The sequence below is a fragment of the Zootoca vivipara genome, chromosome 15 (assembly GCF_963506605.1).
Source record: "Zootoca vivipara chromosome 15, rZooViv1.1, whole genome shotgun sequence".
NCBI classification, from domain to species: Eukaryota; Metazoa; Chordata; class Lepidosauria; order Squamata; family Lacertidae; genus Zootoca; species Zootoca vivipara.
Window position 1 is genome coordinate 24,847,985 of NC_083290.1, and position 15,314 is coordinate 24,863,298.

At 45.5% G+C, this 15,314-nt stretch overlaps 1 protein-coding gene across 1 annotated transcript in view; it reads left to right on the forward strand.

Annotated features, from left to right (window-relative positions):
* The window catches only part of NECTIN1 (nectin cell adhesion molecule 1), a 138,692-nt gene that overhangs the window by 105,098 nt on the left and 18,280 nt on the right, over window positions 1-15,314 (forward strand). The window contains exons 5-6 of the mRNA XM_035140022.2: window positions 5,744-5,773; window positions 8,284-8,435. Of these exons, the coding sequence (XP_034995913.1) occupies window positions 5,744-5,773; window positions 8,284-8,435 (182 nt within the window). The remainder of the gene's footprint in view (window positions 1-5,743; window positions 5,774-8,283; window positions 8,436-15,314) is intronic.

Here is a 15,314-nt window from a genome sequence, read left to right on the forward strand (position 1 = left end):
GCCTTCTCCCTGAAGTGCTGATTTACTTTGTTTAAGCATTTTTTTTATTCATTCATCCATTTATATTCCCCACGCCGACAATACCCCCATGAGTGCCTTCCCATAGAAAGCTAGCATATCAAGGAGGTGACGGTCTAGCCTAGCCTTCTCCCTGATGTGCTACTTTACTCCTTGCAAGCATTTCATTTCATTCATTCATTCATATCCCGTCATGTCAGTCCCCTGAATTAACGCAGAGAAATCCAGGCCTGGCTGTAACAGGCCATGATGATTTGACCTGTGCTAAGCCACCCCTTCGAAAATAACAACAAAAATGACATTAAACCCTTGTGGCCACAGGAAAACCCACCCGGACACACCAGATTTCAAAGCAGCAACTGCATATTTGCCATATGAGTGAACAGAAAGTGGATCAGGACCTACCATTCAACCACTGGATTATTTGTTGCAGATTGACACAAATTTCTGACTCAAAATCACTTAACAATAGCAGTGAGAGACAACACCCCCCCCCAAAAAAAAAGATTGTGAGCATCTCTGAGTTTCAGTAGCTCTGATGCAAATGTGTACCCCTGCATGTGGCACATGGGGTGCAGTCAGTCACTATGTCTGCTCTCAGACACTGTTATGCAGCTGGGTTTAGTTGGTGACCCCCAAAGTTCTAGTAATATGGTACATTCCACAAGCCTGTCCATGTGACATCCTTAGATGCCCCATGCTTCCCCCCCCCCCCCGGCACTCACTCTCCTCTTTATATAATGCTCCTTCATCTTTGTTCTGTAACGAAGGCTCTGCTGAGGAGGTCAGTTTCCACCTAGATGAGCATCCCTGACTGGGCATATGTGGAGAGGAAAAGGCTGCTGTGTGTGTGTGTGTGTGTGTGTGTGTGTGTGTGTGTGTGTGTGTTACAGGCAAGGCAGATTTGATCAGCAGCCGGGTGACTCACAAGCCTGATCACCTGGGATGACCCGGATGGAGCCAGGCAGGCGAGTAGATGGCCTAGTTCTCACAAACAGCAGAGGAGGAGGTAATCCTGTGTCTGGACTGTGCAGATTCTAGCTGCAGCTTGCAGGACTGAATGCTCCTCCATTAAAAAAAATTAATCCACTGTATATAGAAAGCTAGCATGCCAGAGGAGAAGGGTTCTCCCTGACATACCAAATTTCCATGTGCAGGGGTTGGTTTTTGTTTGTTTTGTTTTGTTTTTTTGCTTGTTTAAAGGAGAATGCAGTCATATGAGCTCCCACGTGCAGTCGGAAGTGGGTACAGTCTAGGGCTGGGTCAGAAGGCAGATCAAGATCAACTGGTAGAACGCTCATTGACTTGCAGTAGATTAGCAAGGATTTCCTGACCCACTGTTTTCCAGTTGGCTAAAAACCATTTCCACCACCCTCAGTGAGGCAGCTGAAAACAACAGTCAGAGGAAAACCAGGAGTGGATTTTTTGTTTGGAAGGACTGGTACTGATCATGCATTTCTGGCTTGTACATCTGCACCAGAGACATCCGTGCCCTTAACTCACAGCCTGTGTCCACCTTCTTGAGCCATTGTTTTACACCTAACTCTAATTGGTGGACCTTAGAGGTTCTAGTAAAAAAAAAAGAGCCTGCTCACCCCTACTAGCCCAGGCATAAGTTGGCCATCTTCTGTTGCATAGGAACTCTCTTACAACTCAGATTGACATTCGGCTGCCGTTTCCCTCTTGGCCCCTACCACAAATTTATTTATTTATTAGTTATTTCATGAGATTTAGATACTACTTGATTGTAGGGAAAAACCTCAAAATGGTTTACAAAAAAAAGATGAAACAATAAAATCATCACTAAAAAAATTTACAACCATAATTTAAAACATACAAAAAGTTAAAACCATAATAGTAAAGGTAAAGGGACCCCTGACCATTAGGTCCAGTCGTGACCGACTCTGGGGTTGCGGTGCTCATCTCGCCGGCGTACAGCTTCCAGGTCATGTGGCCAGCATGACAAAGCCGCTTCTAGCGAAGCAGAGTAGCACACGGAAACGCTGTTTACCTTCCTGCTGTAGCTATTTATCTACTTACACTTTGACATGCTTTCAAACTGCTAGGTTGGCAGGAGCTGGGACCGAGCAACGGGAGCTCACCCCGTTGCAGGGTTTCGAACTGCCAACCTTCTGATCTGCAAGCCCTAGGCTCTGTGGTTTAACCCACAGTGCCACCTACGCCCCTTTAAAACCATAATAGAATAGACTAAATACCCAAGGGGTATTTGAAGGGGGAAAGACAGTGGCCACCAACCAATGGGGTTCTCTCCCAAAAGGAAAGGCATCCTCTACTCCCCCCCAAAACTAGATTGCCTCCTGCAGCCTGTGTTATTGTTGTCATTTTGAAGGGGGTGAGTTTTGGCCCAAACTTGCAAATACTTTCCACCTGTGTGTTAAGTACAACTGTGCTAGAAGCTGCTTTCCACTCACCCACCCAATTGGCATGTGTTTCTCTTTCCACAGTAAAAGGGTTCTTCAGCATTTATCCCTGTGTTCATCCAGGTCTAACAGACTCCCTTAAAAAGCATTTTTGATGGACAGAGCCTATAGGAACCACTGCCCTGACTAATAAGCAATGCTGCTAGTTCTTCCCCTTCCAGGTTCTATTGTTCAGTGGAATGGATTCAACCTCTTTCTGAGTTCCAGTTTTTTTGCTGAATAAAATAAAAGATCAAGGCACGGACCAAAGCCACTGGGAAGAGAGAAGGATCAATGCAGATAGAATGAGAGAGAGAGAGAGAGAGAGAGAGAGAGAGAGAGAGAGAGAGAGAGAGAGAGAGAGAGAGAGAGAGAGAAATTGCTAAAATGAGACAAAGAAAATCCTGATAGTATGAGCTTTTATTTTCCCAAGCTTTGCCAGTGGGCAGTGGGGATATAGGCCTAAGAATGGTGTTTCTACAATAAAAAGCTTGACTCTCTAGTGTTCATCTCCCTGATAAAATCTCTCTGGCAGGGATGGGGGTACTTTATTCATCCTGAGGGCCACAGTCCTTTCTGGAAAACCTTCCAAGGGCCATATGCCAGTGATGGGTAAAGCCAGAGGTAAAAGTAGGTGGGCAAAGAATGTGAATTTTAACCTTTGTACACCCTACTGGCTTCTACACACATTCCCACGCCCCTCTCCGTCTTGCAGCCAGACAAAGCAAGAGGCATTTTCAGACCCCCAAGGACACATTCCAGCCAGGCAGAAACTCTTAAAAGAGGCTGCAGAGTGTTTTCTGCCACTGACAGGTCCACTCCCCAGCTCAAAACGCTTCATTTCTTTTTTGAAATATTTTTTTATTTGATTTATACAAATTCATTCACACAAATAGTATTGTCACAAATATTAAACTTTACCCAAGATTCTTCTGAAGCCCTCCTTCCCTCCTTGGGTACTTTAACTAACTTTTTAAACTGGATACTGTCAGTCTATCTAGTTTATCATCCTCCATAGCAGGCTTCCTCAAACTTGGCCCTCCAGATGTTTTTGGCCCACAACTCCCATGATCCCCAGCTAGCAGGACCAGTGGTCAGGGATGATGGGAATTGTAGTTTCAAAACATCTGGAAGGCCGAGTTTGAGGAAGCCTGCTCCATAGTATCCAAAATCTATGCATCATTGCAAGAGTCACGTAAAGCCTGTCAAAGAGTTCAAGTGTTTACAGTGGTCTTTCAAGTACATTATATATTTATCTCATTCTTTGTTGACGTTTTGATCCTCCTGGTTTCTGATTTTCCCAGTTAATCTTGGCATCTCTGCATAGTCCAATAATTTCATCTGCAAGTCTGCCCTAGTAGGTATCTTGTCGTCTTTCCATCTCTGGGCAAGAAGCATCCTTGCAAAATGCTTCATTTCTACCTTAGCTGAAAGAGAAGAAAGTGGAAGAAGGTATTTGAGATGTGCATTTTACGGAGCTGGCAGAATCTGTTCCAGTTTAGGCTCCAAGCTAAATTGCACCATGATGCCAACTGAGCTCCAGAGTCATGCCACACTTGAGCGTCTAGTTGTTTCCCTGTCCTCAGCTCCTCATTTTGAACGAGGCATTTCGTGTCGCTGAGAAAGATGGGTGTCCATTGTTACAAATGCCCCTTTGAGTTAACTGGATGTAATGTTAAATGGGTATCAAACCTCAGCTTTCTGCTCAGTGTGGAAATATTTTGAGTCCCCCAATTTGTGTGTGTGTGTGTGTTGGTGGTAAGTTGGGAGATATCAGGAATCTCCACCATTCAGAGTTTCCAGCCCTAGTACTCAAGCTGTGTGGAATGAAGTGGAGACAGACGACACATGTGTGCTAAGCATGCAGAAGGGCAATTCCTGGGTCCCTTGTTAATTTCACTTGAAGGATCGAGTTCCCATTCAGCCGGCAAACTTGTTTTCAATGTTGGGTGCTGCCTTGCCAAGAGGCTTATTTATTAGAAGTGTGGAACGAGAGTTATGGGGGTAAGGCGATCTCACAGGCAAACCACCCCCAAGATGTTAAGGGCTTTATGCACCAAGAGTAACAGATTAAATTTGGCCCGGTAGTCAAGGTTGTTAACTAGCCCAAGTATGGAAACAGCAGCAGATCCCCTCAGTAGAGGAGTGGAGGCAGAAAATAATGGAATACGCAGGTATTGCCAAATTGACCGGGATAGTCAAACATCAAGGAGAGGAAACATTTAATAAGGAATTTAAGAAATTTATGGAATATATTGAGACAACATTGTGAGAATCAAACTAACAAATCAGTAGATTCGGAACGATGGATCTAAAAATCTTTTTATTGTCTTTATTATGAACAAAAACATGAATATATAAAAGAAAATGTGTTTATAACAATGTAATATACAAACGGACGTTTAATAAGAAAAAGACATAATGGATAATAGGATGTATATTGAACAATAATCGCGCAAAGATACATCAAATTACAAAAGACTGCAAGGAAAGCAGGGAAGTCAACAAGGTTTGAAATTTGAATTGTACAAATGAAAGAGGAAAAATGTATTGTTATATTTGTAGAGACTTGTCGAATATTAATGCTGCAAATGGGGGTTTTTGGGGGGGGTTAATAGAAATCAATAAAAAGCATGTTTTAAATAAATAAATAAATTTGGCCCGGTAGTAAAATGGCAATCGGTGTAGACCCCTGAGCAAAGCTGTTATAACTGCAGACAGGGTCTCGCTTTCTGCGCTAACTGCAATTCCCCAGTCAAGCACAGGGGAAGTCCCAAACAAAGCGCATGGCAGTAGTCAAAGCTCGAAGTAGCCAATGCATGAACTACTGTAAGATAGTTCTGAATGTTAAGTGAGGGAGGAGAAGGGGCTGCAGCGCAGGAAGAGAAGTGAGAGAAAGAGAGATTAAACGTATGAGAGTTGGGGGGTAGGGAGGGTGAAGGACTGTGAGACAGGCTTAGAAAAGTGGGGGAAATATAGGTGTGGTGGGGAAAGGGGAGGGTTGAATGTCCCACAAGTGTGAATAGCTGTGAGGCATCTTCAAGGGGTGAACCTGAGAACATTCTGCTCATGGAAGATGGTGCATTGCTTGGCTACAAATTCATTTATAAGCCAGCATGGGTACTATCCCAATATGGAGATGTTAAAAATGGCAGCCAAATGGTAGAAAGTATAAGTCATGGGGGTAGGGGAAAGGTTTCATGGCCAAAACAGGGGTGGGGTGGGCTAGCTCCCTCTTTTCTCATTTGTCTGGTGCACAGTAATAATAAACAAAGCTTTACCAAAGTGTTCCTTTTTTCTTTCAGGGTCCCATTGCCTAACGTAGGTAGGAATAGGTGAGCAGGCGATCACATTTCCTATGGACTAGTAACTTGTGGGCTTCTTTGCACGCCTGATGCTGGGCATCTTCTGCCCTTTAGCCATTCAGAATTTGACTCTGATCTTCCCTTTCGCTCTGCCCAGAAGTGCGCCCTCATCTTTCAAGAGTTGCGCAACACACTTGATGGATAAGGCTGTCATGGCTTGGCTTGGGTTATAAACGCCTCTGTCATCTCTGGGTCTTTAACTATATAGAGCTTTGCTTTTATGCATGCTAACGTAGTCATAGACAAAATTCTAACTTTTCCTGTTTATATACTACCTGCGGGTTACTGTTAGTGCTTTGGAGCAAAAGGCGAGGATGGAAGAATTTCCTGTATTGTCAGTAGGAATTCTGCTAAATTGCTCCATTGGTCCAAGGCTGCCGACTCTGACTGGCAGTGGTTCTTGCAGGTCTTGGGCAGAGAGAGGTATTTGCCACTATCAGCTACCTGGGATCTTTCTGGGGCTGATCCTGGGTCCTTGTACACGCAAAACATGCACTCTGCCACTGAGCTTTTGGGTGATCCAATTACTTTAGCTAAAGTAATTGCTTTACCTTGTACCGGTAATTAAAAATGAGCAAGCTGCATTATTCTTTCCCTGCATGTAAACATGCACTTATGGTTATGTTTATTTGTTCCACGACTTTCCAAAACAGTTTGGGATTAATTTGTCGATGAGTTACTGGCCTTTGATTCCAGGGTAACATTGTGGGGAAGAAACAACAACAACAACAACAACAACAACAACAACAACAACAACAACAACATTATTTCAGTCACCTTCCACAAACGTCTCTCAAACCATGTTCAATAAAAACAATTAAAAACGACATAGAAAGCAATAGCAGATAAATTTTAAAACAATACAAAATGGACACCCGTGGCGAAGTCCCATTCACCCAGCTGAGAAAACCCATCAGAACAAAAATGCCTTCAGTTGTTTCTGGAAAATGCAGAGAGTGGGCGCCTGCCGTATGTCGACAGGGATGCTGTTCCACAGAACAGGGGCAAGGGAACTAAAAGCCTTGCTCTGCGTTGCCGTGTTTTATTGCTTGATAGTTTGGGGGGAAACCCATCAGCGTAGAGATAGGACTGGTTTGGCTAGCATGGAAGTCAGGCAAATTGAAAATATTGCTACAGGGTTAAGGAATTGCCACCAGTTGCCAAATTCAGCACCTCAGTTTTTTTGGTTTTGATTTTTTTTAATAAATCCAAGTTTCCAGCCCCTGGAAACTTTGGAGGTAGATGTAAAAGAATGTGCCCAGCATTTCCAGCTGACAGGACAAGGCATCAGTTTCCAACTGGTGGGGCTTTAGCACCAACTTAGCTCTTTGCCCAGTCTAGCAAAAGCAGAATAAATTATGCAATGACACAGTTATAATCTGCATAATTTATTGATGTTGCATACTTTGCAGAATTCAAGCTATTGCCCTGAGATCCTCCCTCCACACACACCACCCAGCTCTCTTCTGAGATGTCCATGGCTTGGGAAAAGGCGTCAGGTGGAATATTTAGTGACACAGCATCTTTTTTTAACACAAGGAATGTCCCGGATTTGATCCCCGGCACCTGCAGTTAAATGAATAAATCATCACAATAAAAAATTGTCTCCCGATGCAAAGCATCACTTGAAAGGATTGTAGGTAGCCAAACTGGGAAAGACCTCTCTCTCTCTCTCTCTCTCTATCTATCTATCTATCTATCTTGCTATCTCACTATCTCGCTATCTCTTTCTTTCAGCACAGGAAACCTTACTGAGAGTCAGAACATTGTCTGATGGGCGGGATAAAAATATTATTATTATTATTATTAGTCCATCTATCTCAGTGTTGTCTCCAGGGTTCCAGGTTCTGCAGATCTTACCCCATGCCCCTATTGCTCCCAAAATCAAAACCCTGCTTGAAGATGGGGAGGGAGGGGTGCAGGTACAATTGTAAATTCATCTTTTATTTTATCCCATCCTTCAAGGAACACTCATGGTGATGTAGATAGCTCCCTCTCACCAAGTTTATCCTCACAATAACCCTGGTAGGTAGGCTAGGCCAAGAAAGGATGGCTAACCCAAGGTCACTCTGAGCTTTGTGGCTCAAATCCTACAGCTGTTTGGTTGTCGTTCCACTACACTGACCACAGCCTGCTGCCATTACATCTAAGCCCTTTTCAGGCATTATCCCCCCCCCACACACACACACGTGAGGGGCAGTCAGTGAACACGGACCCACTCACTCCATGCAGTAGGCCTTATTGTATAAGGGCAGTTTTACATACCCTAAGTAGAAAAGATGTTGGATTTGGAAGGTAGTAGGCAATGAAGGTTTTTGCAAGAAAATTGGGTCGCAGAACCGATAGACTTCAACCTCGACTAGGTGGGCTCAAACAGATGGGCTTGGATAGACCTATAATAGCTCCAGGGAATTAGCCAGGATTCACTGGCTACAGGAAAGAACTTTCTCACTAACCATTTGGCCTTCCTTTCGTGACAGACTGAACGGATCGCTTCCTGACAACGTGGAGGTTCAGAACAGCACATTGTTCTTCAAGGGGCCAGTCACCTACAGCCTGGCAGGGACGTACGTCTGCGAGGCCACCAACACCATCGGCACACGGTCTGGCCAGGTGGAAGTTAACGTGACAGGTAGGAACCCCTCGCCGGAAAGGCAGCCCCTGTTTGCTCAAAGCGTCCGCGTTGTGGGAGGGAAGTGTAAGCAAGTCGCACACCGTTATTTTTTTTTCCTGCCTCTCTGTCGCTTGACAGATCTCCCACCGCCCACCGTTTCCTCTCAGGGCAGAACCAAGCTGGTGGGGGATCCCCGATGCTTCTTTCGCCATGCTCAAAGAAGTGCATCCCAAAGGAAAGCTGTCTTGCTGGAATCACTTGCTTCATCTCCTCTCTTTGCGCTTTCCCCTCCTTTTGTTCACTGGTACTTTGTTCCCCCTTGTTTTCCTTTCTACGCCTGGTTCAAACAAAGCACGAGAGCATCAGAGCTGTGCTCTGAAGTGAGAGAGGCACAAAAGGAGATGTCACAAAGGGATGGCAAAAAAGAAGGGTGTCCCACTGAGGTTGCACTTATTTGCAAAGGACTAAGGAACAGAGGGCATCCGCTATAGAAATGCTCTTGTTTTGGTCTTGGTAGGTTTGTTTTGGGGTTATTGGCGTGTGTGTGGAATTTTTTCATTTTATTTTTAAGTTCTGAGCAAATTGTCTGCCCGTGTCCCTACCCAGCCCATTTTCTGCTTTGTGACTTGTCCGCACTGTTTTTAAGGAGTATTGCTCAAACAAGGTCCACGACGAGAAATCATAAAGATGAACTACTCCTCTAAGCTTCAGAAGGAAGTGGTGAGACTGGGAGGCGAGGCATTGAGGAAGTGATGTCATATAACAATGTGAGAAGTTAAGAGGGGAGGGGGGGGGAATGCTGCAGAATAAGGGATGATATTGGGTTGGCCCAGAGGAAATTATGTCTGTTCTTGTTGGTACTGCAAGGAGAGGAAATGGCATCATACAGCAATCATCAACCAATGGCAGTATCTGCACCATAAAGGAATAGCTGGGTGATTGGAGAGTAAAGAAACACCATCCATTTCCAATGTCCTTCTGTTTGGTGGCAGAACAGGCTTTCAAAGGGCGAACAGAACAGTGTGGTTTCCCATCTCCAAGAAATCCCAAAGATTATCCAGATTCCAAGCTTTCCTTTTGCTTCCCAGACAGGCTGTCCTCTGGCTCATAATGATAAGTTGTTGTTGTTGTTGTTGTTGTTGTTGTCGTCGTCGTTGTTGTTTTAAAACACTATATTGTAAGACACATAGAGATATTTTTGTTGGTTTTGAAGCCTCTAGCCTTGATTGGCTGAACTGCCCTGATGTCACAGAGCAGGAAGAAGGCTATCAGGTTGTAGTCGGTTGAGCTTCCCAAATGGGCAAGCCAAGCCTATAGACAGGGCTTTTTTTTCAGCCGGAACTCGCTGAAACTCACTTCCAGCACCTATCAGGTGGGCGCCATTGGTATTGTAAGAGAACAAGGGAGGCATTCATGGTGAGCTCCGGCATCTCTTTTTCTAGAAAAATAGCACTGCCTATCGAACAGAAGAATTAGAGGCTTAGGAAAGGAAGGCCAGCCTGAGATGTTGAAGTTGGCCAAGAGTTGCAAGAGGGAGTTGTCCCAAAAAAAGTGAGAGAAAAAGGGGGCGGGTAAAAAGAAAACCTGAGGGGACAAGGAGCAGAGAGGAGAAAGTAGTGCACAGCCAGGTGTTTGAGAGATGGGGAAGGCTGGACTTCACCTCTTGTTTTGAAATAGCCATGTGCAGTTTGCAGCAACAGGTCACTGAGCAGATTGGTCATCCCATAGTCTCTGGTTTCCAGTAGTCTTTGAGTCTTATCAACGCCAGGGTGATCAGCAATAAGGGCAAATACAAATTCTTCCAAGAAGCAGCTCCCCAGTTGACATCCGCCCAAGGCAAGTATGATCGTTTCTCAGAGGCAGCATGGGGAACCTCTCTGCTGATGGGCCCATGGGGCTTCTGTGAGATGGGGGATGTGGTGGGTGAGGAGAGAAAAGGATGCTTTATTCCCCAGCAGAAATGGCACAGAGTTTGCTTGACAACAAGAAGATGTTTCCTGGGGTTAGGGGAAAATTTAAGGTGGACTAGCTCTGACAAATCCTAACGTAAGTGAGGTTTTAGAGTCTCTCTCTCTGTTGTTGTTTATACATTTAGACCAGCCTTAGCCAACCTAGTGGCCTCCACATGTCCTTAGACTACAGCTTCCATCATCCCTGGCCAATTGGGCATTCTGGTTGAGGCTGATGGGAGTTGTAGTCCAAACCTTCAGGTTCGGGAAGGGTGTTTTGTTTTGTTTTTCAAAGACAAGGGAGACTGTGATACAGGTTTACAAAACGCTGAATGAATTTGCTGGGGATGGGGAGAATTATTATGCATTTATCATAATGCTAAGCTCTTAGGCAGATGGGCAGTGGGCATTCTGTGTGGCGTAGGAAGTGAAAGTGCCAGGCTAGAACCAGAGAGGCATTGGTTCAGAAACCCACTTGGCCATGAAGTTCGCTGGAGCCTTTACTCTAAATTCAAAATGCTGGTTCAGAACTGAGCCAGTGTGATATTTATTATTTGCTTTCTTATATTCATATCCCCTTTTTTCCTCCATGAAGCTCAAGGTGGCATACATGACTCTCCCCTCCCAGCTTTTTCCTCACAACAACCCTGTCAGGTAGGTTAACTGGGTCACCTATTGAGCTTTGTGGCTGAGCAGGGCTTTGAAATCTGACCTCCTGGGCTCCAGTTCAACACTCCAACCACTACGCCATGCTGTCTTCCTCCAGTGGTTTGAGTGCCACAATAGGACCTGGGAGCCTCAGGTTCAAAGTCCCCAAACGACCATGAACTCACTGGGTGACCTTGGGCCAATCTCATGCTCTCACCCTGACCTACCTCACAGGGCTGTTGGTAGGATGAAAGTGAATGGGAAGGAGAACCATATTCATTGCCTTGAGCTCTTGGAGGAAATCTGCAACATTGGCCTAATAATTAACGCAGAGGACAAGGCAAACGAAGTGTTTCATGCACCATTTCAGCTACATGTTCTAGATATGCAGTTAACTTCATAGGTAGCATCCCGAAGTGGTAAGGCGAACTATACCGTTTTTCAGACTTCAGGGGTGCCATTCCTGAATGTTCCCTCCCATTTAAAAAATTGCCTGCAAATAAACAAGAAATCTAGCAAGTCATGGAAGTTCCTCGCTCAGTCTTCTCCCTGCGGTACTAATTTTCAAGCTGCAAATTTTGTTGTTTTGTTTTTTAACGTTGGGGAGAATTCATAAATGTGCCCTCCCCACCCCTGCCCACAGTCAGAACAACCACAGGACTCTTCCACCTCATCCGTCTCCCCTCTCAGAGCAAGCCACAGATGGTTTCTAAAGAGGATTAGACAAAGTTATGGCGGATTGGTCTATCAGTGGGGAAATCTAGCGTTACCCAGGTGGACTGCTTGGCCTTTTCCAGCAGCCTGTCCCTACACTTAATTGGTTTAATTGGCAGACTAATTGGCGACCGCGGATTTTTAATCTGCGGGTTGGAAGTTAAGGAGACCTCCTTATTTATTTTTATTTATTTTTCCCCGCAAAAAGGGTTGTTTTCGTTCCGATGCCGTCGCAGACGGCGGAAAAGGCTGTGTTAAAATTGCAGCATCTACGTACAGCAACAAATAGCAGAAACAGGTGTTTTGGGGTTTTTTTTTGTTCTTCAGTTTCAGACCTTTTAATCGCTCCTTTCAATGGCGGGGCTTTCGCCTGTATGCAAATCCGCTGCGCGGTTTAATCTGTTGGTTAATGGATGCATCAGTTGAAAAGGCGGGTGATTAATCAATTAACGGCTCTCTTAAGCACGTTGACAGTCTTAATCGGAATAATTGTCGGTAAGGAATTGAGCAAAATGAAATGAAACAAAACGAGTAATAAGCAAAATACCCCACCCCCCCACCCCGCAAGTATGGATTTTGATGCCCTGAACAGGGAGGCGGCAGGCGGGCGGGGAGAGCCCAGGTGGCAAGGGAAGCGACTGGTCAGGAGCTCCTGCCAGGAGATACCACGTTTGCCGGGATTAGCAGCTGTCTCATTAGACCAGGATACATAAAGCAAGATCCTTGTTAATCATTCATGGCCTCGGAATATGTTTATCCGGCTCTCCCCAAGGGCCGATTAGGCTAGCGATGGAGCAGACTCACGCCAGCCTCTCTGAGGCTATTACAGGTAGATTTGTTTGGGGCTTGCAGGCAATTTAGGCATCATTGGCAGGAAACTCTTTTCTCCCCCAAGAACAGCTTGCCGCACATTCACCTCAAACCACCAAGCATCCAGAAAGTCCCCAGGGGCAGAGGCGACCCTCACAGGGTGATCTGATATAGCCATGGCCGTTCATGGCTCATGCAGTCATTATTTGCTTTTGTTCTGCTCTGATCAAAGAGGTTACGTAGGTTTCTGGGGGGCTCCAAAACCTGTGCAACCTGTTCTGTTCAGAAATTATGAAAAAGGCAGGGGGGATTAATGTGCATGAGGAATGGACAATGCCTATCAGTTTGTTCCTTTACTTTCTCAGATATTCAGCCTTCTCAAATACACAGATTTGGGACAGTTGTCTGCCAGACTGGTTTTTTTGTTTTTGTTTTTGCAAGGGACCTGAATCGCTCTCGCATCACACACCATCATCAACATTCAGCTTTTCTATCAAAAAGTTCCCAGAGGGGGTTCTACAAGAAAAGGAAAATAGGAATTTCATAGAGAATAAAACACTTAGGATTGGCTATGGAAGGCAGCAACTGAAACCATGTTTTGCAGAACTGCATGCAACCCCTTAACCTGGAGCGGGGATTGAGTGGGGCACAAGTACTGCTCTGAATGGGGCAGACAGTCCCACTGCAAAGGCCCGTAGAAAGCTCCACAAGTCTCTATTCACTGCTGGCCCTCCTGAAATAGGATGTTCCCGGGGTGGTTTGGAGGTGGATTTGCATCTGCGGGACCCTGAGCCTCCTTGTTTCACTAAGGGGCCCATCCCCTGTGCCAAGCTGGAACTAACATCGTTCATTCCCCCACCAGCATTCCTAATTGGTTTCAAGGAGGGGATTTAGCTGGGTTGTTCTCAAGAAATCCTTGCCCACACTAGTCCCCCCCCCCCGGCTCTTTTGAACTACCATCAGCCAACACAGCCAGCCCCCCTCAGCCCCAGACACATACATCTGATGAGAGTCATAGCCTCCAACATCAGATGGCTGGTGAAGGTTACTGTAAACGGTCTATTGCAGATGTGATCCACGGTGGCACATAGCATGCACAATTGACTCGTTGTTGCAAAGCCTTGCACATCAAGCCTCTGTGCTTTTTATTAACTCTGATCCGGTCATAATGTTCTGAAACCTGCTGCCTCTTTGGAACGCATGGCAGCGTCGACAAATGCGTGTTTTTTTAATCAAGAGCTAGAAGACATGGATCATCTTGTTATTTATTACTTGGTTCTTTTTTTAAAAGTCCAAAGGAACCCTGGGCAGCAAGCATATCTGCAATAAAACAAATAAAAGGAAAAGGAAGAAATATGTTTAAGACATTTTAAAACATCTAAAATGGCTAAAACACAATAAATCATGTGTCTGGATAGGACTGCTGTAACAGAAAAGTACGGTACTCAGTAAGTGTCAGAATTTCATTACTGCTACTATTATTAGTTTTCTTTAGCTCCTTCATCTGATGATCCTAGGGCAGTTTACAATGATGGCGGCTGCTTGACATCAATAGGCAAGGAGTTCCAAAGGACATGCGCTGCCATGTTAAAAGTGTGCCTCCTTACAAACTCAGAATGGACATTGTGTGGCCCTTGCAGAAGTTCCCATTCTGTAGATCGAATTGATTAAATAGGCATATACAGATTGAGGTGGTCCCTTAAGTAAACTTGTCCCGAGCTCTTGAGGGTTTTCTATACCAATAGTAAGACCTTGAACTCGCTGTGTTTCAAACTAAAATGATATTTATTACACTGCCTTGAAATTTCCAGCAAATAGTCATCAATGCAAAACCACAAATGATCCCAGATCAGAGAGCCCTCCGAGAAGGCTGTGTTAGGGTTTTTTTGTGTGCTTGCAGTTGAGCATAAACAAACACAGTTTCCCACAATGCTCTTAGGCCCTGCAGATTCTCACCCTGCCTTGAGAAGGAAGGAGTGTGCCTGCCTGCCTGCCTGCCTGCCTGCCTGGGCCAACCCGCTGATGATGTGCTCCCAGCACTGGCTGCAAGCTGGCATTAAGAGTTACAGCACATTAAAAAGATGGATAAGTGGAAGTTTAATATTTTATTCCCACAATCTGTTCACGTAATAGCTTTCTTGGCGTTGCAGGACATTTGTCAGCCGAGGTGAGTCCAGGCTGCAAGACATGCAACTTCATTACGGCTGGCTTGCTTGTGTGTTTGGGGGTGCAGAATGAGGAGGCTCTCGAGGAGAGGCTGAGCAGCACCCACACGTGTCTTCGGAGGGGCTTCCCAAGGATATGCATGTTGCCCTGCAGGGGAGCACGCTCCGCCAAGCATCTGCAGGCGCAGAAGCACACAGGGAAGCTTCACGCACGGGCGCACAGATGCAGAGCCAGCCAGAGCCACTCAGCTGGAAATGAGGCAGGATCTTCCTCTGCTGCAGTCGCGCATACGCACGTTCAGTTACTCACGTTTCCTCACAGCCCTGAGCAGTAATAAGAATGGAGGAAGAGCCTGCTGGATCAGGCCAACTAGTCCAGCATCATCTTCTCACTGTGGCCAGCCAGATGCTTGTGGGAAAACCCGCAGGCAGGATCCGAGCGCATGGGCACCAACTCCACCAGGTCCCTTCAGTCTCCCCCCAATAAAATATTTGAGGAGGCCGACCCCCCCCCCCAAGTTGATAGGCATTGCCATTTCACGCCTTGTCTCAGGGCAGGTTACAATTAAAATGCAATATCTAAGAGCAATTTTAAACACTATGGGTCCTAA